This window comes from Dermacentor silvarum, chromosome 6, assembly GCF_013339745.2.
Source record: "Dermacentor silvarum isolate Dsil-2018 chromosome 6, BIME_Dsil_1.4, whole genome shotgun sequence".
NCBI classification, from domain to species: Eukaryota; Metazoa; Arthropoda; class Arachnida; order Ixodida; family Ixodidae; genus Dermacentor; species Dermacentor silvarum.
Window position 1 is genome coordinate 41,086,284 of NC_051159.1, and position 24,198 is coordinate 41,110,481.

General features: G+C 47.6%; 1 protein-coding gene across 3 annotated transcripts in view; it reads left to right on the top strand.

Annotated features, from left to right (window-relative positions):
* Positions 1-24,198, top strand: part of LOC119455459 (histone acetyltransferase type B catalytic subunit) — a 35,177-nt gene extending 10,979 nt beyond the window's left edge. The window contains exons 7-12 of one of the 3 annotated variants that reach the window (XM_049668795.1): positions 1,728-1,832; positions 6,760-6,869; positions 8,615-8,766; positions 19,961-20,077; positions 21,834-22,059; positions 22,200-24,198. In XM_049668795.1, the coding sequence (XP_049524752.1) occupies positions 1,728-1,832; positions 6,760-6,869; positions 8,615-8,766; positions 19,961-20,077; positions 21,834-22,010 (661 nt within the window). In that variant the 3' untranslated portion in view covers positions 22,011-22,059; positions 22,200-24,198. Of the gene's footprint in view, positions 1-1,727; positions 1,833-6,759; positions 6,870-8,614; positions 8,767-19,960; positions 20,078-21,833 lie in introns of all 3 variants that reach the window. The other 2 variants (XM_037716865.2, XM_037716866.2) reach the window with 2 other exon arrangements.

Below are 24,198 nucleotides of genomic sequence, written 5' to 3' on the forward strand. Positions count from 1 at the left end.
TCCATATTTATGAGTATGTTTGTGCCGTGCCATTTTTAAAGATGGTTTTAGATGGATTTGAAGGACAAACACAGGTACCTGTACTAAGCGCTGATATATTGAGGCATGTGAAATGGTTTGGTTAAAGCAAAGAAATTGTGCCAGCTATAAAAGAAGCATTTTCAGAGTCTTGGGTAGATTTTGGACAGAGGCAAAACAGACCCCTAAAAGTTACGAAAGGTCTGAGAATGGCCTTACTTAGCTTTACTGTCTTTGATGTACGAGTTGCCTGGATCGGCACGCATCTGCAAAAGTTTTGTTTTTAGTGTTCTCAAGTGCTGTTACCCATCAGGCCATCATAAGCTGTGTAGAGTAATCCGTTATTTTAAATTTATAATAATAACTCGTAAATGCTTTTTTTGGATTATGTTCTAGTTTGTCAATGCTCTTTTTAACGTAAAGTAAAACTTTGTTATAACGAAGTTAAAGTGGGAGCTGAACTTCTTTATGTTTATTATCCATTATAATGGTTGCCCGTCCCACCGGGCAGGGATGCGATGAGTTACCACTAGGTAAGCTGAAGCTGATGCAAAGACCCGTAGCGCACTGCCGATGGACCACGAAAGTTAGTTTTCTTCCACGTGTTTATCAGTGAGATTACATGCTTTATCTAATGCAGCAGTCAACACTAGTCACCATCCTGGTGTAGGTCTTATCAGCATGCTGTCAGCGTGCCGGTGGAGTGCTGTGCAAGCTTCTGATCTTGTGCAACACTCATCACTACGCAAGTAGTCTCTTCTTGACTAGGAACAAGAACATTTCTGAACGCTGGTGTCCAGCAATGAGCCTTGCATAAAGTAGGAGCTTGCAGGGTTCGGCTGGCACCTTCACAAAATGCTGATAAGCTGTGAAATTGCTGAGAACACGATAGCAGAAGTATTTCATAACAATCCGTATCATATTACATTCTTCTCATTCGTCGCCCCTAGTAGCCGATTTCGACAATAACAGTGGCGTGTCTTCTAATGAGGGAATGCTGAATGGAAAAAAGTGAAAACGAAAGGGATCGTTATAAAATGTAGTCCCAGAATGCAAGAAAACTTGTGCAGCAGTTTATTGCATCTGAAGTTAGATGGTATCCTTCTTTAAGTATTGCTTCTATTGTTCAGTTCATTCCAGCACTTTAGTGCATGACCTTTGACCAAAGTGTGGTGTGTTGTGTCCAGAGGGCAGAAGTCGGCAGCATTGCTCGAATTTGGTGGTGAGGTGGCAGTTAAGTGCGAGCGCAGCCTCCAATTTGGCAGCGGTGCCGTGTTGGGGCATTGCCAAGTAGCAGATGAGCTTGCAGCAGTTTTGAACTGCTGCATTAAGCAAGTTGCCAACAGTGTCATGTCCTGCGAGATTTCAGCTTAATCAGCACGAAATATTTTGTAACTCAGCCCAAATGTAAAAAAATGAGTTGAAATTCGTGATGTCAAACTGACGTAGCAGTGCTGAAGTTTTGGCGGGAAATTTTAAACATATGGGCCTTTGACCTTCATTTTATCTTGTAACAGTCAACATATGCGAAATTAATGACAGAAGAGTTTTCAAGGAATATCTATTTAGTCTACAGTGATTTAGTGTTTCTCTTTATTGTGCCTTTAAATTTGTTACAGTAGCATTGTGGGTCACTGTAGCTAATCATGTGTTATGGTTCACAACATTATGTTGAGGTGCTTTTGGTCTGGACTTTCCATTAATTGCAGGCATGAGAAAAGGGTTGTGGATGGAGTCACGTGCTACCCCTTCGTTGGCTACGCAACGGTGTACAGATACTATGCTTATCCGACCCACATCAGGCCAAGGATCAGGTGAGTTTTATGTTTAACCGTAAGAATGTCTTGATGTTTGATGTACTTGGATAAGCCAGCCATTTGTAGCTGGTTCAGACTGTGCTAAACAAAATGATAGTCCACACTGTTCTCAATTCTTTCTCCCTGTCATGCATTTTGCATGATTTTGCCATTTGCATTTAGCTAAGCTTAGTAGATTTTATCTGGGTATCTGACCACGAGGTCTATGCAAGCCAAGTGTCTATACAATCTGATATTATTATAGTATCTTTGTCATGGAGGAAGGAAAAACTAAGGAGAGGCCCTGATGTCACTCTTTGTGAAGCTGAGTGACACCGGAAGTTGGCGTTACTCTGCCATCTTGTTGGGGCATATTCTCCTATATTGTTTACATTTCTCACTTTCGGTGCGCAACCATGCCGGGCTGCACGGACGTGCGTGCGCCGTAGTGATCCGACCAACGGATCCAATCGCGGTGCATACCATCGCGACACCGTTGCCTAAATAATTTTGTCCAGGTATTGTGTTCTAGCGTTGAAAGGAGTTCATAATGAACTCGGCAAGTTAGACTGTGAGGGCGATCCCCCCTACTTTTGCTGTCTTTTCTGAAAATAAATCTGTGCATTCTCACGGCACTGTAAGAATGCACAGGCGATGACCGGCAGCACACTTTATGCAAATCACGACCTATGGCTAGCTGATCTCAAGTTTATGAGAACAAACATGTATGCTGGTCGTGGCTTTATATGAACCATTTTGCTTTATTGGATAAATTTCAGGCGGTGCGTACTGTGGAGACATGGCAAGCCACAGCGTGCCAACGAAGAGGCCAGCAGAGGAGAACATAGTTATGCGTTTAAATATGGTATTTGTTCGGATATAGGGCAAGGGTTTTTTTTTGCCTTGAAGTCACCCCCCCCCCGCCTTATACGTGAATTTTTCCTTTAGGCGTGGCTTCACGGCAGTGCGCATTTCGCCTCACAGTGTGGCTTTATGGCAGCGCGAGCTGTTATGCTGTGAAGCCACACTATAAGGAGAAATTTGTGCTGCCGTGAAGCCACACCTAAAGGAAAAATTCGCATATAACCTGTGGAGATGGGTTTGCACAAGGCTTACCCTACGAGCGACGGTCAGGAAAGGGCACGACGCTCCTCCACTCCGCAACGCACAAAGGCGCTATGGCAGGGTTCGCCGACTTTCCGACACAGCGCAGAGAAGGCTCTGGAGTCAGATTGCCGACAAACACGGGCTTATTCACCCAAGATACAGCACATTGGGACAGTCACCGCGCTTACGGGCCAAGGCTCACCGCAAGACCGATCGAGTATGCGCGCCCGCTGCGCTAGGGCTAACCGGGTAGCGGTCCGCCAAGCGCAAGAACGAGGAGTCCAAGTGGCAAGGTTGACGCACTTGGACTCCTCGTTGGAGTCCAAGTGCGTCAAGTGGCAAGGTTGATGCAGCCAAAGAGGGCTAAGCCAACAGGGCAAAGTCCAAGAGGGTGTCGTTGTCTTCACTTGATACGAAGCCAGGGGCTTGCCTTGGCTACCAAAGTTCCGTACATCAAGAAGGGCTCACTGCCAGGAGGAAGGGTCGGCAGCCCAGGAAGGACGAGGTGGTGCAGCACCATTGGACAGCCAGCAACGCTTGAGGTCCGCTGGCCATGAGCTGCCAGGAACGCGCGCGGCGGGACTGCCCTTTTTGGCGCAGCAGCCACCACGGAGGTCATAGGGCGCGCAAGCAGGAACAGCAGGCCAGGATGACCGGCAGCCAGGTTACCAGCAGAAGCCGGAGTGACCATCCTCACCATCCTCTGCCAGGGGTCAGCGTCTGACTGGGCGGACCAGCCGCAGTTAGCGGCAGCCAAGGCAGCAGGAGGCAAGGCTGCTCGAGTTCGGGCCCCCCAAGGTGGGAGTCAGTCTTGGCGGAAGGACCAAGAGCAGCAGGCCTTGAGGTCAGCAACAGACTGGCATGGTAGGGCCAGGGACAGCTGGCTTCGTGGTCAGGAAGACTGGTAGCTCAGTGGAGCCAGGCAGAGGGAGAAGACTTGACGATACAAGGGAAAGGACAGGAAAGCCTCTCGGCATAGCCGGCGTGTCCAGAAAGCTGCCCGCCCGGCTGACTGCCCAAGAAGGGGCATTTGCCAGGATGAGGCTTGGGCAACACATAAGAGGGTATACTAGGCCACATGGGCCTGTCACCACTTCAATATGCGCCCTTGCACCGTAGCTACAGTTATCCATTTACCGGCATGGTAGGGAATGAAGTCCAGCTACCTGCTAGTGGGAGAAAGCTGACTAGGCATGTCAGAAGGTGGGTGAGCACGAGAGGGTATATTAGGCCAAAAGGGCCTGTCACCGCTTCAACGTGCGCCCTCGGACCGTAGCTGTGTCTCTTCGTTCACTGGCGTGGTAGGGAATGAAGTCCGGCTACCAGCTGGTGGGAGAAAGCCTGCCTAGGTGTGTTTCCGCAGGTTGTACCGGTGGCATGGCCTGGTGCCAGCCGTGTCACGGTCAACGAGCCTGCGGTTCGTTGACCGCCTCTCCCTCTCCCCAGTCGTTGCTACGGGCAACAAAAGGTTTGGGGTTTGGCAGGTCTCTCCTGAAGTTGAGGAAAGCGGGCATGTACCCAGTCGAACGGTTCACCGTGGACCACAAGGAGAAGCCTATCTCGTTAAGACAGACATCCCAATCCTTGTGTTGCTGGGCAAAGGCCGCGAGCAAGGGCTTGAGGTTCCGGTTAATCCGCTCTGTCCAGTTGGCCTGTGGGTGATACGTGGTTGTCTTGCGGTGCGCTTAATGCCAAAGGTAGCACACACATCCACGAACACCTTGGCCGTGAAGTAGGACGCGTTGTCCGTTATCAACTCCGTAGGAAAGCCGAAGCGGTTAAAGACCTCGGTCAACTTGTCCCAGATTGCGCGTGCCATTAACTTCCGAAGGGGAAAAAGTTCAACCCATTTCATGAAGTGATCTGTGACAGCCAGGAAAAAAACATAGCCTCGCCGGCTTCTGGGAAAGGGTCCCATAATGTCACAGGCCGCGACTTGCCAGGGTAGCTGGCTGTCGATTGGTTGCATGAGCCCGGGGGGTTTGCTCGCGCGAGGCTTCACACATTGGCACACGCGGCATGAGCGGGCGTAGTGAAGAGCGTCACGCTTCATGCCTGGCCAGGTAGCGGAGCAGCACAACTTTTGGAAAGTCTTAATTCCACTCGCATGTCTGGCCACCCGCGAGTCGTAGAAATAGCTCAGGGTGGCTTTCCTTAGACTGTGGGGTATCACCACCTTGAAAGACTCCTGGGGAGCCTCCTCAGATGGAATATAGCGCAGGAAAGCTTCATCGTCGTCAAGCAGATACGTATCCAACGTGCCCGCAGCAATACCAGCTGTGTCGCACTTGGCGCCAACAGCAATACCAGCTGTCCGTGTGTGCCGGGAAAGTAGGTGTCCGTGTGTGCCGGGAAATTTGCGTGGGAAAGTAGGTCCGGCGCGCTAGCCATTTCCGCCATGTTGCCGCGACGGCGGCTGTTCCCGGAGATCGAGCTAAGTGCCACGCGCGAGCTGGGGGACGAGGCGCGGGAAGGCACCTCGATCCCCACAAACCTGCACTCCACATGCTGAAGCTCCCTGCCTCCACGCCCCCCCATTTCCTGATCGCCATCTTGCATTTTGGCTGTGCTCGTAATTCAGTATTTCAGGCGATCCCCGCCGAATTGCGATATTCTGTCGGCTACTCTGTATCGCCTTATATTGGTGTGCATACTCAAGTTTTTCTTGGGTGCCCCCCACTTGCACCCTTGCCTTTTAATCATGACCACCTTATAATCGAATAAATATGGTACACTGCCTGCGGACTCGGGTATATTGTTCTCATGGTAAGTGAAGGAAGCTTCATGGAAACAAAGTTCTGTGGTATCCTCTGCACGGTGTTGAACAGTAAGCGTGTATGCGTGCGGCTAGCGCGTTGACTGGGCCTACGTGCGACCATCAGCCGTTTGATGTGCGCGCAGGTCTACATTCTTCTGCCGAGCCTTGTTCACTTTTGCGCTGCATCCACCAACCTTCACTTCCTTCCGCCCCTCAATCACAATGATTTCTGCGGTAAGGAGGGTTCATCCCTAATTACAGCAGCCTCTTCTTTCCCATCCTTCCACATGGCTGTTTTACCTGCCACAAATGTATCATCCGCTGTCAAAAGCAGGAACACTGCACAGCTGTCACTGACCTGCAAGGCGTTTATTGTACCCATTCTAATGCACAGCGGTTTCAGTCTGTGATGACACGTTAGCATGAATCCACCAGAGACGGTAAATAACTCTCAGATTATCCTTGGTCCATGGTGCAGTACGTGGTCTACGGTGTTGCATGCGCGTTCACGCTTTTTTTCTTCTTCCAGTCTCACCTGGCCTCAAGACTGAGGACACAAGAGACCACTGTCTAGCTAACACAGCGGTACAAAATATGGAGACTAACGCAACTGCCTTTGCTGCTGTACGAGACCTATGGGGCAGCACACGTATGAGCACACTCCACCATAACAACACGGCCATTGCGCCCTGACAACATAGCCGCTACAGCGAAAAATACCACGGGACTTCCTCCACACTCTTCTCATAGTGCGCGGGAGGGGGTGGGCCTCTCCTCAGTTTTTTCCTTTCTCCATGATCTTTGAGGTAGGGAGCCATCTTGTTCGTGGTGGCTGGTTTATACAGAAATAGCTTAGCGAGCACTTCTTCGTTCAGTGTATGATAAAATGTTTGCTAATTGTTTAAAACAGTGTTTTGTTTTCCAGCTGTCAGGCATCAAGGGGCTTTAAATTTTAAGTACGCTCTGTTAGGACCTTGAGAATATGTATATAATACGTTAAATACGTGTATAATACGTTAAACCTGGTCAATTGATTAAAAGAATGCAGTGTGCCACTGTGTCTTTCTATTTCTCTCGCAGTCAGATGTTAGTCCTACCTCCATACCAGAAGATGGGCTTGGGTACAGAGTTGCTGCAAGGAGTATATAACTTTTACAGAGACCGAAGCGACGTGCTGGACATCACAGGTAGTATGTCCTGGCAGCTGCTGTCCTGGCGTCTTGAGGTGTATTTATTGTTGAATACTGTTCCTGTGCATGATTCACATCAGCATCCAGTCAGGTTATTGACCTCATAAAGCGTGAAAACAGTGTGATAACATGCCTGCCAGCTCTCTTGTATTTTTTGTGAAGTTTATGATTAGACTTGCTTACGATTTGGCAAACGTTTTGTTCGCCCTCAAGAAATTCACTCATTGGTTTCCAAGCCTCTCGTTAGAAGTCTTCTGATGGTGAAAGGACGCTATGGGGTACTTGCTTTCCGCAAGTTCGTACGGACATATCCCTGAAGCAGGTGTAATCAGCAACACTGAGAAAACTCATTGTGATCTAAAAGAGAATGTGCTGCTTGTCAGTATTGACTGTGCCATGTTTGTTATTGTTTGTCTGCTGCATATAAATATAAATCATTGTCAATTAAGTGTGTTTGTATCCCAGAAAAGGTGTCTACTCAGGGCAGGCTTAAAAAAAGATGCACGTTATTCACCCTTCCCTCCCATAGTGTACTGTTCGTGAAATCTTAAAACTTGAAGTTCAGTGGTATGATAAAAAAGAAAAGGGGGACTATGTGTGCACATTTGTGGTGTGAGCTTGCACGCGTGCACACACGTGATGTGAGGTACCCTACTAGTTATAGTCGAGGCTATGAACAAGGCTTCCCATGTTCACCGACCACTGATGAGTTCAAGTAGCCATCTTTCTATGAGCCCTTTACTAGACAAAGTGCTCTGCGGAACTGTGAGAAAGACATTCAGCATGGTCTGAAACTGTCTCAAAGCAGACGACACAGAGGTGGCCCCTGCAGTTCCTTACATCGCACAGCCTTGCCAAAAGGGCGGTTGGTGTCAGTGGGAGGAGTTGAGAGGCAGCGATTTCAAATTGAGATTTTGGTTTAAAATATGTGCCGAGAGCCCAGTTTTTTCGTGCGTATAGCCATATTGGACCCTCTACTGTCAGTTATAATTACATTTAAACCTTGATATAACGAACTTCAATATAACAAAATTCTCAATATAACAAAGTAATTAACTTTTTATAACTTCTTGTCCATAGAACACCATGTGTTTAAAACCTCAATATAACGAAGGGTGTTTATACACGATTTCAACTTAACGAAATGTCACTGCCACTGCAAAGAAATACCGAGACAATGCTCTTGAAGAATTAAGGCTTCGTACCATAATTATAGTCGACAGCTACATAAAAATGAAGAAAAAAAAAGTGGGGCATAAAAGTTTTGTGCAAGTTGTATAAACAGCATGGCTGTCCGTGTAAGCTGCCAATGAGCCACTAATTTAGAGGATTCCTGACAAGTTTTTGCATCACCTACCATCACAGCCAATTGCTTAAAGCACAATTCCAATTGTTGCATTTCGTAACCAAATTCCTTACTGCAATGTAACAAATGTTTTTGTTACATTTTTCCTAGCTATTTGTTGATGAGCTAATATTAGTTTTGTGAGGTTCTAAAACAGTTTTGCCGGCTTTGTTCTCTCTACAGTAATTGTTAACAACTTCCTTAAAGTTTCATTAAGCTCCTGGACTCACAAATATGTGCGTCAAAAGCAACTCTTTCACTTCCATGAGCAACTTACATGAGCAGTTTTGTGGCTGCTTTTCAGCTTGGTCTTCAATGAAATCCTATTGACATAACTGCGTTTCATCTGTCGCTGTTGTTTTTGTATGAGCTTATGAAGATTGTATTTTTCCTTCTGCAGTGGAAGATCCTTCGGAGGTTTTCACACGGCTCAGGGACTTTGTCGATGCCAGGAACTGCCAGAAGCTTGCTTCATTTGCGAAGGAACATTTGCTCAATGGTTTCTCTGAAGATATGTGGAAAGAAGCCCAGCAGAAACTGAAGGTTAACAAGGTATGTGGCGGATTGTTCTTTCTTCTGTTAATGTGCCTTTGTCGGTTCCGTTTTATTGGTTGGTCAAATCTACAGCTGTGACATTATGCTTCTTCAGAGTTTGAATGAGCCCTGCAACACTTTCTTTTATCATTGTTGCTAGGCAATACTGTCATGAACATGTGAGCCAAATATTATGTTGGTATTACTGAACCACTGCTCGGTCATGGCAAAAGAACACAGTCCGCAGATAGCATATGCTGCTGACATGTTCACAGCAGCATATGCTGCCCGTGAACTGTGTTTTTTCCAGGTGTATCTAGAACACCTGGCATTTCTCTGACAACATTTGGCGTTTTCGTAACTGCACCGGGCAGTTTGTTTCGTAAAACCGAACAAAAGCAGCTAAAATTCACTTTGTCGGACATAGATGATGCCACTTGTTTTTTGTTACACACAAATTCCTAGAGACTTAGCCAAAGAATGCTTAGCATTAAAAGAATAATTTTACCGTCAACGTCCGGTTTTTCGGACTCCCTAGGGACTGCGAAAACATCCGAAAAAATGAATGCATGCCTTTTACTGTCCCCAAGGGCTCAAATCGCCACAGGCACGTCCGAAATAGCTCTAAAGGCCTGCCAGTACACTGATTAGGCGTACGGGTGCTCGTACCATGATAGGAGATGGCAGGTGCATGCGTGTATAATTAAGGGAAACATACCCTGTCCCGTGACAATTGCCCCTTCCCACTCGCAATATGCTTCACTGCAATACTTCCTGTATTCTTCACCACATAACACTGCTGTATTGAGGTGAAGCTGACTCTCGAGAACCAACATTTTACAATGCGCCTGGCTTTCCGAGCTTCAAAGCCATTGGCGAGGATTACAAAAGCAGAGTCGGCACCATTGCTAACAGCGGCGAATTGTTTTAATGAAAAACGGCACGGTAGCAAATGACACAGTAGCTAGGCTTAGCGTTGCCGCGGTGGTGGCCACGGCTGCCAGCGGATCTGCGCGTGAGAGCGCTGGTTTGAGGCTGCAATATAATCAATATGGCGGCGGTGATGGCTTCGATTAATGCTGTTTTGGACTTGCGATCATGGCAAAAAATTACACCATCTTCCCGTAGGGGTACCCTGAGTAGTATGCGAAGCAGCCATGGGGTCGACTCAAGGTAGTTTTATGAGCTGTATAAACTTGGACATGCAGCAGCACCAGCAACGCGCAGAACTGTTGTTGACGCCGTCGGCGTTTTGACCGCGTTCGCACCGAACGCGCGCGCCGTCGGTGACTGTTGCCGGTGCCTCTGGGGCGCCTGCCGTCGCGACGTCTCTAACCTAAGCTGCTTCGCATTATCGCGCGCTCAGCCGCAGGTGTTGCCATTCGTTGCGCAATCCGGAGAGGAGATGAGACAAGGAGAGGAGGGGGAGGAGGATGTGCATGCGCAGTAGGGGTGTGGATGCCGCACGGCGGAGGGAGGTAGGGAGGGAGGGAGGGACATAGCCCCGATCATAAGATGCTTCGCATCTAAAGGTCTCCAAAATCGGACGGCGAAGGTGTTTTGCATCCGAAATTTCAGACGTTCTTATGGTGTGTGACGGTGCCGTGAAGGCGTCCGAATTATTGGGTTCATCCGAAAAATTGGGCGTCCATAAAATCGGTTGTTGACTGTATTTACCTTGCAACCGAAAAAGAGAAGGGTACTGCTTAGGGGCTAGTTGGTACCAATTCATGATAAATGTTATTTGCGCACCACTTGAAATGAGGACTGGAGACGACAGTCACAAGTGCGAACTTTCAACTGGTTTTAATGGTGGGAAGTCGAGGTTTTTTTTAAAATACATGTACAATGGAACCTCGACTATACGTCCCCCGGTTATGCGACGACCCGCATTTTGCGACGAATTGGTTTGGTCCCAGCTAAACCCCCATAAAAGTAATGTATTAAAAACCTAGATTATGTGACGCAATTTTACGCTGGCTCCACCTTGATGCCTCTGTGGTACCGTCCGAGGGAAAAAAAAAGTCCTAGGAAGCGCAGGCTGTCACGTGAGCACACTGCTGCCTTTTGATAGCGGGTTTGCAATACCGTGTTTACCCAAATGTGACACGACCGTGATTGTAATGTGAGGGGCGACTTTCCAGTGACGAGAAGTCAAACAAAACAACACCGCGAATGTAACGTGGGATAAACGGAAAAATAAATGGTACCTTTATTTAAGGAATCTCAATTTGGAAACTACAGTTAAATCTCGATAATTCGAACTCGAAGCGGCCCGAAAATTTGTTCGAATTAAAAGAAGTTTGAATTAAAGAAAGGACTTATTTTTGAAATATTAGGGCACCATATCACGACGTACGAACGGTGCGAGTCGTTCAATATCACGGCGTACAAGCACATAGCGAGCGAGGGCCACGAAATTGCCCACGTCGGCCTACGCTCGCTTCCCGATAACGGCAGAAAACGAAACTTCAGGGAGCAGGGGACGCCGGCACGGCAATGGGCGCGCACGGGGACCGTCGAAGGTGAGGGAGGAGGGCGGCAGGAAAGTGGATTTGGCCTCGGCAACCACGTCGCTTCAGTGGCAGTGGCTTTGGTGGCTCCCCTTGCGCTCCCTCCCAACTCCCTCGTAGCTCCCTCACCTTCGACTGTCTATGTGCGTGCCCGGCGCCAGCTTAGCCCGCTCCCTGAAGTTTCATTTTCTGCTGTTGAAGCAAGGCGTTGGAACTTAGCCGGCATGGGCAGTTTCGTTGGCCGGACTGGGCCTCCGCTGTTGCTTCCCTCTGCGCCACAGCGTTGGCTGAGACGTCAGCACGTAGACAAGTGTTCCACCGCGACGCAGAAATGGCGACCTTGCCATTTGAGAGAGTGAAATTTCCACCGCGGTTCTTTTTCTCTCATTGTCGGTGCATTGTCGGTGCGCATTGTCGGTGCGCGGTATTCGAATTAAGCGTTGCAAATGGCTTTCGCGTTCGAATTACCGGGCGTTTTCGCCCATTGGAATACACTGGAATCTCGATGATACGATCACGGCTAATACGAATTTCTGGATGATACGAATTTTTCTGTGGTCCCGGCCAAGCCCCATTACTTTGCAACGTGCTAGAGTACGGTGTTACGAATCGATTTTCGACCCGCGTCGGTTGATACGAATAAACGCCACCCCACCGACGGCCGAGAAAGAGAGCAGCGCGCAGTCACGCGCTTTCTCCCTTTCTCTTTTGGTGCGGAGGCGCGGACGCGGCGCCGGACAGCGCGGAGGCCGCGACTGGGCGCGAGGAATTTGAAGCAGTGGCGCTTTTCTTCCTTTCGTGCTTTTCCCCCTTTTCGGCGGCCGCCCATGGGACGGAGTGGCTGCTGTGCTTCGGGCCGCGTTCTGTGTGTTTGAGCCATTTTGCCTAGTCGCAGCAAGCTATGTCTACCGAGATACGATCTCGGCTGATTCGCGCGGCCGTACGCCGAGGCGTGGGAGCCGCCGTTGGCGTGTCTTCCGTCGACTGCGTTATCGGTGCCGATGGCGCAGGGGGCGATTGTCGGTTTCGCTGCCGGAGTCACATGGTGCAAGATAGCGCGGCACGTAATCCACGATGCGAGGTAGCACGGTACCTTCAGTCGGCTGCTCCTCCGCTTCTCCCGCTAATCGCCATATTTTTCTTGCCGTAGGAGGTATTTTTCCATCTGTATTTTGCCGTATTTTTCTTCCGTATTCCGAAGGCGTGCTTCGTCCAAAATTTTTTCTCCAACGAGCGATGACCCATCACCAACCTGGGAGCTCTCAGTAATCCGAATTCTGCGTGTCAAGTGCAGACGCCGGCTTGGTTTACGAAGCAGACAACTGCGGTTGCCATCTTGCCCCTGCCACAGCAGCAACCAATGGAGAGACGCCTTTCAGCACGGCAGCCAATCGGAGGCTGCTTTCATCGGAGGGTCCGTGTGACTACCTATCGCAGACCCGCGCTTCTTTTGAGTTTGCGCTTTTAGTACACTATAGTTTGCGCGTTTGTTACAAGATGGCGATGACGGACGAATTGAGATGTGGAACGGCGAAACTTTGAAGTTTCGAACGATACCAAGATGGCGACGCTTGGTAGTGGGAAATACGAGATATGTCTCCGTGAATTGCGGTGATTTTGCGCGATTTAAAGCTGTTTTCTCGCCCTGCGCACTGACGAATAAATATTTTTTGGCCACTTTTAGTGCGTTTTCAGCCAAACCATTTTGATACAGCGTAGATTAGGCGTTGCAGATACCGAAACGCGTGGTTTTCAAAAATAAATTTTTCTCGCGATTTTTGCGATCTGATGCTCTCATCCCCCATAATTTAGCTAGTTTTAATTGTTTCGATGATACGAATTTCGGCTAATATGAATATTTTTCCTGACCCCGTGAGATTCGTATCATCGAGATTTCACTGTACACATAACTTAGACGGGACCACAGCATCAGTTCCAATAAACCGGAAGTTTCAATTAAGCGTGTTCGAATTAATGAGATTCGACTGTAGTTCTCTTCACTCATCGTCGTTGTCTGAAGAGGAGACGGAGCTTTCCTTGGGCGATATTCGCTGGCGACCACTTTCGTTGATAGTTTCACGTTCGCAAAATTTCCCGTGACTCTGCACTGAAAGCGTTCCCGACAACTGTTTAAGTGTTTCTGGCGCTGTCCTAAGCTCACTATGAGCACCAAGAGAGCTGTCAGCCGTATAATTTCAGGGTTCGGTTTCGGGACAAGTCAAGTCTCGTGAAAGCGGAACTGTCTCCAAGAGTGATCGCCCGAGAATAAAGTCATCTTCCATGCCGTCGAGCTTGTTTGAGATTGAAGTACAGTAAAAGCTCGTTAATTCGAATTCCGCGGGGATGCTACGAAAATTCTAATTATACAAAATTTGAACTAATGAAAGTCTCTCGGTTAAAGCCCATATGTAGTCCTATGTAGCGTGAGCGAGCACACACGCTACATCACGTTGGCGAGAACAACGTCTATAGTTAAACGCATTTGTAACCGGACGCGGCCAACGCGGTCCAACGTCGAGATGGCTCATGCTCCGTCCGCGCGTTCGTGCCCACGCCGCTTCGCGGTTGCAGACAGCCGTTCAAAGCAGCGCGCAAGTTGGGGATCGCTCTTCGCATGCTCCAAAGTATAGAGGGGACGGCATTTCGGCTGGCGCAGTGTAAGCAGTGTAGCGTGACTAGCCACAAGCGACGCTTGCCTGCGCACCGGGAACGTCGGACTATAAACACGCATTTACAGTCCGACGTTTCCGACGCGCGCGTGCCGTTAGCTGCTCTCTACGAAGCATGCGCAGAATGATCCCCAACCCACGCGCTGCTTTGAACGGCTGTCTGCGACCGTTGGCGAAGCGGCGTGGGCGCAAGCGCACGCTGTCGACAACAGCCTGGCCAATAGGCCCCCCTGGGCATTAGCACTAGTGCACGCAATTATCGGTGGCGGTGTGGATTTCATTGTGAATTGGCAGGATGCGTTACATGTTGCTTTCAATGCATTGCTGGGCGGACCACGGCGGCTACTTAGAATTATCCAAAATTTTGAATTAACGAGTTGTGAATTAACAAGTTTTCACTGACTGTACCTTTAAAAGACCGCACAACCAATTTCATTCAGGGTCAGTACGAGGCCAATTCAAGTTCCACAGAGCCTTTCCGACTGGCCTCGCATTTAAAGGGGGCCAGCTGCTGGTCCTGCCGTTTGCAAATTGTCGATGTCGAGACACCTGAGCCGCGGCAGACTTGCCCAGCTCCTTGGTGATCAAACTTGCTTGTATTTAGAAGCGGCCATCATACCAAATACTCTGCGTCGCCATAACGTCGCGAATGAACGGAGTCGAACTGCAAAAGGCCACAGAGTATTGCAGCATCGTAACCAGTCACAAGCACAGCGAAAACGGCGTAGATATCAACGAAAAATAAGTTCTGAATTCGGTCGACTTGTTTATAATTTGTATCGAGACGTAACGTTACAGGTTGCCAGCGTAACGCTAAAGATCATGGTATTTAGTATATTTGTCTTAAAATGTTTCATTTTGCCGTTATTCGAATGCAATGCGAGGGTTGAGTTCAAGCAACGAAACTTGTGAAAAGAACCTCGCATTACAACCGAATAAATACGGTAATTTTTTTATAATTTAATCTACCTTCCTTGGAGCTGTGCAGGTTCTTGCTGCGGGCTTATTCAGGCGGTATGTGCCCGTTTTTTTGGGCAAGACTGAGCATTGCTGCTTAGATGCTTAGTTTTTCGATTACAATCGAGTCCCGCTACAACAAAATTCACGGGACATGCGAAAAATTTTGTTGCGGTGAAACTTTGTTGATGTGAAATTAGTATCTACTGTATTTACTTGAATCTAGGCCGACAGTCTTTTCCAATTAATCATACACGAAACTCCAAGGTCGGCTTAGATTCAAGCATTTTTAAAAAACGCACCAGTTTTTAACTGAAACTGATCAATATGGCACATAGCACCATCTAAAAAAATCAGTATTGCAGCCGCTACTAGCCGCGCCAGTAGCCAACTGCAGTACATGAGTCGCAGGGTTCGCACAGCCCCTTGAAATCCTTGAATATCCTTGATATTGACAGTATAAGTTCAAGGGCCCTTGAAACTACTTGAATACCCGTGGGCTCCTTGTAATCCTTGAAAATCCCATGGGATTTGTTCCGCTAGAGCATGGGTTCTCAAAGTGGGTTCCGCGGAACCTACGGGTTCCTCAGGCCCCTGCTCGGGCTTCCGCGAGCCACTGATAAATTTTCCCTGGTCCCGCTCTCGACAAATGTCTAAAACGGCGAATGTGAGGTGCGCTTGATCCAAAGAACCTCCATTACTCATGCCCGGTGCCCGAGTGTCAAAAAGCACATCACAGTGCGTAACAGCAACGCGCGAACTGCGCAATAAATACGCAAGCAGCTTGTAGCCACCCAACCTCTGAGAACGGGCAGCGCGCCTACTGTTTCACATGGTGCGATTTTGCACTGCGATTTTCGCAGATGCGCAGTTGAATCTCGGAGGCCGTAACTTACCACCATGCGCCTTTCTCCTATTTGTAGATAGGGTAGGTGCCGATAGCGTGCGCACTGACCTATACGTTGAAGGGAAAAAAAAAAAAAAAAAAAAAACGCGGAGCACCGCAAATGCGCGCCGCAGAAGAGCAAGAACGGCGTAGCGTCCAACCGAAACGAAGCGGCGCAGTCCGCATCGCCGTGGTCCTCCGCTTGCACCGTGATCCGGCAATCGTACGCGGCACGTGACTGACAGCAACGCCGAAGCGCTTCGTGCCTAATTGTGCCTTTAAAGCCTCTATTCTTGCGTTTATCGCCACGCGTAACACCGTGCTCGCGGCTAGTCGCGTGCCTCCGTAAGTGCGTAGTCGCTATCTCTGATCGCGTCGATAACCACCGCAGTTTCGTCCGCAGCGGTTGCGGCAAATAGTTTCATTTTCACTCGATGCGCGCGTCGGCTGCGTGCCTTCACAACTGCGTAGTCGCCTCCCATGGCAGCGTCGATAGCGACCGCAGTTTCGTCCGCACTTCTTGCAGCGAAAGGTAGCTTCGTTTTGACTTGGTGCGTCTATCAGCCGCCTGCCTTCTGAACCGCAAGGTCGCCGTCCATGATCGCGTCGATAGCGGCCGCGGTTTCGTCGACAACGGTTGCGGCAAGCAGTAGTTTCGCTTTTACTCAGTGCAAAGCTGTCGAAGATAAAAAGCACCGGCTACATCGCGATGGACGGACAATTTGTTAGCGAGCAGCTGAGTTGCGAAAAAATAATCGGGATGTGCGCCCGTTGGTGCAAAGCGCGTCTCAGATGAAAACGCGCGCCGCGAAGCATGTCGCGAGCCCTTCGCCGCTGCTAGCGCTAATCAGTCATGAGAGAAGAGAATTTCAGCTTCCGCACTGGTCTTGTGCTAAATAGAAACAAGATTTGACGATTCATTGAGTAAATAAAAGCGTGTTGACGTAGTGCAGCATTTGTTTGTTTTCTTGATACCCTCGATAATTCGGTTAAATCGGGGGGGGGGGGGGGGGGGTTCCTTGGCACTTTATGGAGCTTAGCAGGGTTCCCTGGGATGAACGTACCTGAGAACCCCTGCGCTAGAGGAAATTAACGATGTACCTCCGCAAGTCATGCTGATATTTAAGGCCCTTTCGCTTACGAATGCCCATGAAAACAAGCTGTGTTGACTAAAGGGCAACATCAGGAAGTTTCGGTTTTAAATCTCGCAGCCCCTACGTCGTCTGGCAACTAATATGCATTGGAAATCCAATCCAATGCGAGACATATCGCTCGCTCGGCTTGCGTATAATATACGCTTGCCTAGAATATACTCTAGTGTGCCGTCCACCGAGAGTCTCCAACGCGGGACGGTGGCGCGGGCTGTGATGCCTGCCGCCGCGGGCCACCAGACGGCGATGCCTGTCGGCACCATGCTAAATCCTGCGGTGTTCGACTCGCGTTCGTTTGCGATGCGTTGATTGCTACGCGTCGATTGCAATGCTTAGTTCATTTCTCGCCTTGCTGCCGCTTTCGTTGCAGTCTTTTCTTATTGTGAGTGGGTTTTTTGCATCTATGTGTGCACTCGTCTGTCTAAAGAAACTTTGAACAGGTCGCGAAACAGCGATTTCCCAGAGACGCGGAAAGAAACGGCTCATCTCATTACCCAGCGCGTCCGCAGACCCCGAACGTATTGCGGATTGGGACAAGAACATAAGAGGCAGATCGCCGGGCAAATGGGGAGACTCGCGTCGTCTCTTGCCTGAAGTCCGCCCATGTCTCAGCATGGTCCGGCACAGTCTCGAAGTGCAGCGCACCAAGCGGCCGGCGGCGGCAGGCATCACACTCGGTGCTACCGCGACACCCGCTCTCGGCATACTAGTATGTGTCTTTTAGGTACTATAGTCGGGCCGTTTGTCGGCCTCGTGCGCGCCATTTCAGTGAAGTTTGCGTTTGCGTTGTGTGTTTACTTTGACAAGATGCCAGGCGGGAAGTGCAAGTTTCAGCCTGTGTGGCTGCAACATACGGACTATCGTCACTGGGTGAGACCGGAACCAAGCGATCCTTATCGAGCAATGTGCGCATTATGTCAGAAGACGGTCGACATTGCAACGATGGGGGAATCTGCCTTGAAGAGCCTCAAGAAAGGCGAAAGGCGACGAAGTTTCCGTCGAACAGCCAAAGAAAAAGAAGCGGAGATAACAGCTCTTGAAAGAGAAATTAATGCGAAAATAGGGCTCCTTTCCTAAGTCATGTGAGGAAATAAAATTACGCTAACACTCCTTGAATTCTGCCTTTTTGCATCCTTGAAATCCTTGAAATGTCCTTGAATTTCCAGCCAAATATTGTGTACGAACCCTGTGAGTGACGTCGCCATTATGACCTGTGTCGTATCGGTAGTATCGGTATGTTGTAGTATCGGCCTGCGGCGTGGCGTTATTGTAATGGCACCAAATAGGCGATGCCACTATAGTGCCGCTTTCTAACGAATAGTTGTGCTAGCCGTAGAGGCATTGTTAAATGTTCAAGCGAGGCAGGACTTCGGGCATCGATGAGAAAACAACATTAGAAGGGGGCCACAGGTGCGTGCGCCGCAACGAGGATGGCATTTACCCAAGAACTTTAATCGTGCACTCCTTTAAAAAGTGCAGCATCTCTAATGCGCTTGATGGTACTGAATACAGTAGAACCCCGCTGATACGTTCTTCACAGGACCATTCTTGTTAATGTAGTTAATAAGCGAACGTTTACAACTTTATATGGCCCATTAAACTACTATCCTTGCTTCGTATACCTCTCTACTAATGTGCTATCGCAATCGATGCTTCGCCTTTCGGGCGTAACTGCGACTTTTTTTAAAGCATGGTCACCACGCGAAGCACGCAAAAGCGAAAATAAGGTGTAAGAATGGTCCACTACTAATTTTAAAATTTTTCCTGTTTCTCGGCTCTTGCGTCGCCCGGCTCTTACGTTTTTTTTTTGTTTTTGTTTTTGTTTACTGCCCCCTGAAAAACGTATCAGCGGGGTTCTACTGTATACTTTCTATCGGCAGCTGACGGGGAACCGGAAAATCTTCGTTATGGCAGAAATTTCGTTGTAGTGGAGTTCGTTGTTGGGGGATTCAACTGTATACGATGGTTTTGCGTGGTCCCCTCAAAATCATATAATCGGGATTCCACAGTATACATGTATATTTTTCGTGTTTTGTCATATGTACAGTCTTGTAACGATACCGGTTTTAACAATATAATGGTTATAACAACGAGAAGCTGCTGCACTGTCAACTTTTGTATGTTTTCTATGGTGAAGCAACCTGCTTACTACAATGCCCTCGGGCCGCATTATTGGTTATAACGAAGTCTGGCCACTGGGTGTGTCTGCCGAAAGGTAATGGAATGCGAAATCCTTGAAACGAAAAAAGAAATTCGAGCCACCACATGCCATCTCACGCATTTCTCTCCCGTCACCCTTCCACCCCTCCGAAACACGAATGGACCTGCTAACTGCACTGATAGCTTGAGAGCACTGCCCCTTTTGAGGCCACCAAAGCAATGCCTCAGCAGAGCTCGCATGTCACTTGCTGCCGCCCGTGACTCCGCTTTGCAGTTGTTATAGCCGTGCCATTCTTGAACGCCGACAACCGCGGCTTGTTGCAGGCAATCGGAGTGTGGGGGAAGCAGAGTTGCACAGTTAAACGAGTCAACACAATCGGCAGCTGTATGGAGGAAGGTGGTGGGGGAGTGGCACTGGTCTCCCCGCCAGTATAGTTTTCTCACAACAGTTCTGCCATCCCCCTATTTTCTTTCTTTGTTTTTCATGCAACCTTGTTAGAACAATTATCAGTTACAACAATGGAATTTTCGTGGCACTTCAATATTGTTATAAGTGGGTTCGACGGTATTTTGAGAACTTGCAGCTCACGTTCAGAAACACCCGACACGCCTGTTTCCACAAAGTTTTACTTTTATGTGTTTTTTTTTTCTTAGGCTTTTGAATGAAGTTCACGAATCATTAAGAAACAATGTTGTTACACTTTTGTGTCGAGTGCCCTTTAGTATGCTTTTAAAGAATGACTTCTGCATGATGCAAAATGTATTCTTCACACATGCAAAACATATTCTTTGTAAATGTCTTGTTTGTGAGCACTTGCTAGGGTGTTCCTATTTTAAGGATCTTGTACCCCTCCTCTTTGCCTTTCTGTTCTTTAGAAGCAGGCACGGAGAGTATATGAGATTCTTCGATTACGAGCAACGAACACTGCGAATGCCAGCCAGTATAAAGCATACCGCCTGGAAGTGAAGAACCGGCTAAACGCACCTTACCAGGTATGAAGGCTAGCACCTTTTTTGGGCCAGTTGGCAAAGCAATTACAGTGGAATTTCGTTGATATGATCTTCACGGAACTGGAAAATAAAACCAATCATCCGAAAACCGTATTATCCGAAAATAATTGTGTATAAGAAAAAAACATCCCGAAAAACGTTATGCGGAATCGTATCAACGACATTTCACTGTACGCACAGTGAATTCATTGCAAACAGCACCACTTTAGACATGGACAGATGCTTGACGCCTGCTTTCGCTGTGCCCTGGAACACTGGCGATCAGGCTTAAGATCCCAATAAAGCCTGAACTAAAGCCAGATGCACCTGAAAACTACATTCGTTGGGTGACAGACGATAGGTTTCTAGGCACATTGCTGCAATTCCTGCACAATGCAAAGTTGGAAGCTTCTATATGCGATTTCCTTTTATCCCCCATATGCCTTGTGGCAAATCCTCCCGAATTGAAAAAAAAAAAAAAAGAAAGACATGGACATAAAAGGAAAGGATCACGGGTCAGGTGCTGAACTTTTTATCGAAGTGGAGAAATGCATTTAAAGTTCAAATAGCTATTTCAGAAATACTTATGCCACAAGCAGTACTCCAATGCGTTCAGCAGAAGCGGAGTTATTGGCAATCAAACATGCCCTTCGCGGTGCTTTCGCTCCTTCTTCAATGCCTTGCACTGTGAAGGCTACAGAGGAATGGGGTGTGCCCACAATACTCCGCCTGCTGAACGTCATCGTAGCGCTCAGTTCAAGTTTGATTTTGGATGTCAGTGTAGACGCCACTACTTCCGAATTTGGCGCACCAAGTGCGGTTGTTCTCAGCAAGCTGCATTGCGCTTAGCCAGTGAAGTCGTCGCGGCACTCCGCGGGGGACGCGGCATCTATGCTACATAGCAGACCACAGCTACATGCAACTGTAGTGTCTATGCACAGTATTTGCTTTGTGCACGACAGGGCTTGAGTGCGACCTTGCACTCACATGCTCCAGTCTGACTGTGCTACGTGGTGCGAACCGGCTTTGTCCTTCACCAGCTTGACTGAAGCCACATCCACTTTGTGCATTTTGAAGCATTATCAATAAGTATGCCAAGGCATCTAACCAGAATCAGCCAGGAGTGAGCCCGCGCTGGCAAGCGTGCATGTGGTCTTAAGTTTGGCATGGTTCTAGGCTAGTTCAGCGTACAAAGTTGGTCGAAATTAGCGGGACCTGACGGCTACGATGGCAATAAGCAAGGTGGCCAAAGTTTAATTTCTACGCGGACGGCCTTGGCCGAGTGTGAGCAGATGATAGTCGGCTTCTTCCAGAAGTACGTTAATATTATTGAAATTTGAAAGCAGATTTTCGCTTATTTCAGCCTGTTTATTAAACTTTGTCAATAAAGATGCGACTCAAGTAGTGGTTGAGTCACAGGATGCACGGTCTGCACGCTTTTGTCTATTGTGAAGATTGGCCTTATGATAACCCACCTGCCATAAAGATGGGAAAGTCCTTTTATATTTTAAAATTTAGAGGAAAGATGGAGCGCAAAACTTGAAAATATGTTTAAGAAAAATTTTCTCATGTTTGATTCGATATTTGGCATTTCTTTGTTGATTCGATTCGATCTTCGATTTCAAATCTACTACTACTCTGTATTCACACACCCATTCTATTTGTGTCACTCATACTTCACGTCCTTTTGCGCTGTAACATCTTGGCAATGTTCCAATGCATGCACTTTACAGTTCCTTTGTGCTATTTTATTATGCAGAAGCAAAAGACTGATGTTGAGAAGCTGCAACGGACGATGTCACCGGAGGAGTTCCGTGCCACGCTGCAGTGCCTGAATGCCGAAAACCGCATCGAGCAGCTTGAGAGTCAGTACAGGGATTTGGAGATGGAGTATAGGCGCACCATCGAGCGCCTGGCGGTGGCTCCGAGGAGCTGATGTGGCTGCGGTGCCACTGCAACTGTGTGCGCTGTTCATCCTACGTTTGGTGCGTGTGTGTTTGCTTGCTTGGTCCATGTTCCGCATGTTGTTCCACTTGAGGGGTGACTGCACACCGTGTGCCACTGTTATTTGAGACAACACTGTCTTAGTTGCACTGACATTTCTGAAGTGGAGTTTTTTTTTTAGATCTGACTTGAGGGGAAGCCTCTATTGAGAATTTTGCAGTGCTCGGTGTCGAATAATCCGGTTCCAGTGAGGATTGTTGCAACCTAAATGACAAAGAGTGTCATGTGCTTGGGGGCAGATCTTTTGTTCAGGCCATTGGATTTCGCCCAAGCGGAGTCTTCCTCTTAAGACTGTCAGACATTGATGTGAATGGAAGTCATCTGTTAATGTACCGGTTGTGGATATATGTCCGCTTATTGTTGCAAGAAATTTCTAGGAGCGCAAAAGTTGTTGATGCATCTCGTTCTAATTCAGTCCACTAAGACTGTTGTCAATGCCTAAAACAAAAATGAGCGTGCTCCTAGGGTTTGCATGCTAGGTTCCTCACACAGTGAGGATTGCCTGCATCTGGTGAAGGGCTCACGCCAAGGTTGACCACCTTGCAGAGTTTCATAAGAAAGATTATTAAAGGAAAATTCGGCACAAGCACGAACTGCCAGAATGCAGATCTGGCCAGCATGAGAATGATTGATTAGAGTAGCATGTGGACTTGCATTAACTTTCTCCCTCTGGTTTTGATTGTACTTGCAGCCTTTGATACCCTCTGATTCCTGAGATTATTCGGAAAAAGTAGTAGAACAGACGGCAAAAATGTATGGAGGACAGGTGCTGCTTTTTCGTCATCTGCTCCGTTTGCGCTCTCATGAACATGTCCCCCAATTGGTCCGGTATTTTAACCGGCTACGATTCCTGAGGTTACTTTGCCATTGTAACTTCATGCATGGAAAATGACCAAATGAGGCAAAGTGGTTAGCCTTATTCAGTCTCCAACTGCTGCTACCCAACTGTTTTCAGAACATTACGAACTGTTTTCAGAACATTACAGAGTTAAAAATTATTTCTTGGAGAATATCAGAATTTACTCATTGTGGGTGGTGCCCTAAACCTCAACACTCTCAAGTGTTGTAGTTTATTAATTGATTTGGAATCACAAACTCAAGCAAATTTTATGTATGTGGAACACTTAGCTCGCCTTAAAAAAAAAAGTTTAAAAGCAACCACACAGCACAGTTGTACCCTTAACACAATAAAGGAAGCTTGCTTTGTGCTTTCAGTGAAGCCATGCAAAATTATAGAAACATCTGCACACTGCTACCCTCGATTCCCAAATTGGTCAAATGCTGTTTTTTTTTATTCTATACTGTAGGGCACAGAAAAGAAACAGCTGACGATTAGCCCAGTCTTTAATCCCTTGGGATGGCACGTGTGATTGCCAATGTTGGCCCAGCATTTGGTCTCGCTTACAGTGTTATTTGGGATGGCGCATGTTGTCAACAACCATCAGTTCGATTATATGACATAAGTCCTAAGCTGGACAATGTTGGTCCAACATTGGTCTTACTGACATTGTTATTTGGGATGGCATGAATGATTCCAGTGCTGAATTTTCCTGTAGTAAACTTGCCATAAAACTCTGAAATATCTTGACATGGGAAGTCTTGCTTTAAAATAAATTAATATAAAAACACTACGCAAATTCAATGTATGCCATCATTCTTTGCTAAGAATTTGACTAGTTAAAAGAGGGCTATAGAAAGCTAATGTGTTCTATCTTTTCGCCAGTGTAGTGCATGAAGTTCTTTCAGTATTAGTGGCTCATGCAGTATTGTCTATCTTTTTTTTTCCATGGCTGAAACAAAAACAGAAAGTTGTGCTCATCACTATGCGGTAACTTGTACATTTGTCACAGTCAACTAGTGTGAAAGAGTGGGTGAAAACAATCATCATCTTGTATGACCATGTAGCCTGAATACGCATGGCCCAGCAGAGTCTAAATGATTATTAAGACTCTGCTATGGTGTTGCGGGCTGATTACCTATAAGCCTTAACACATTAATGATTTGTGCTACATTACTTGCGGGTTATTTCTATGCGCAGTTGTAATTTTGTTTTACTGCACATCTTTTGTTCAATTTGTTCTGTTTGTGGTAATAAAATTTCCTTGTACTATCCAAAGAAA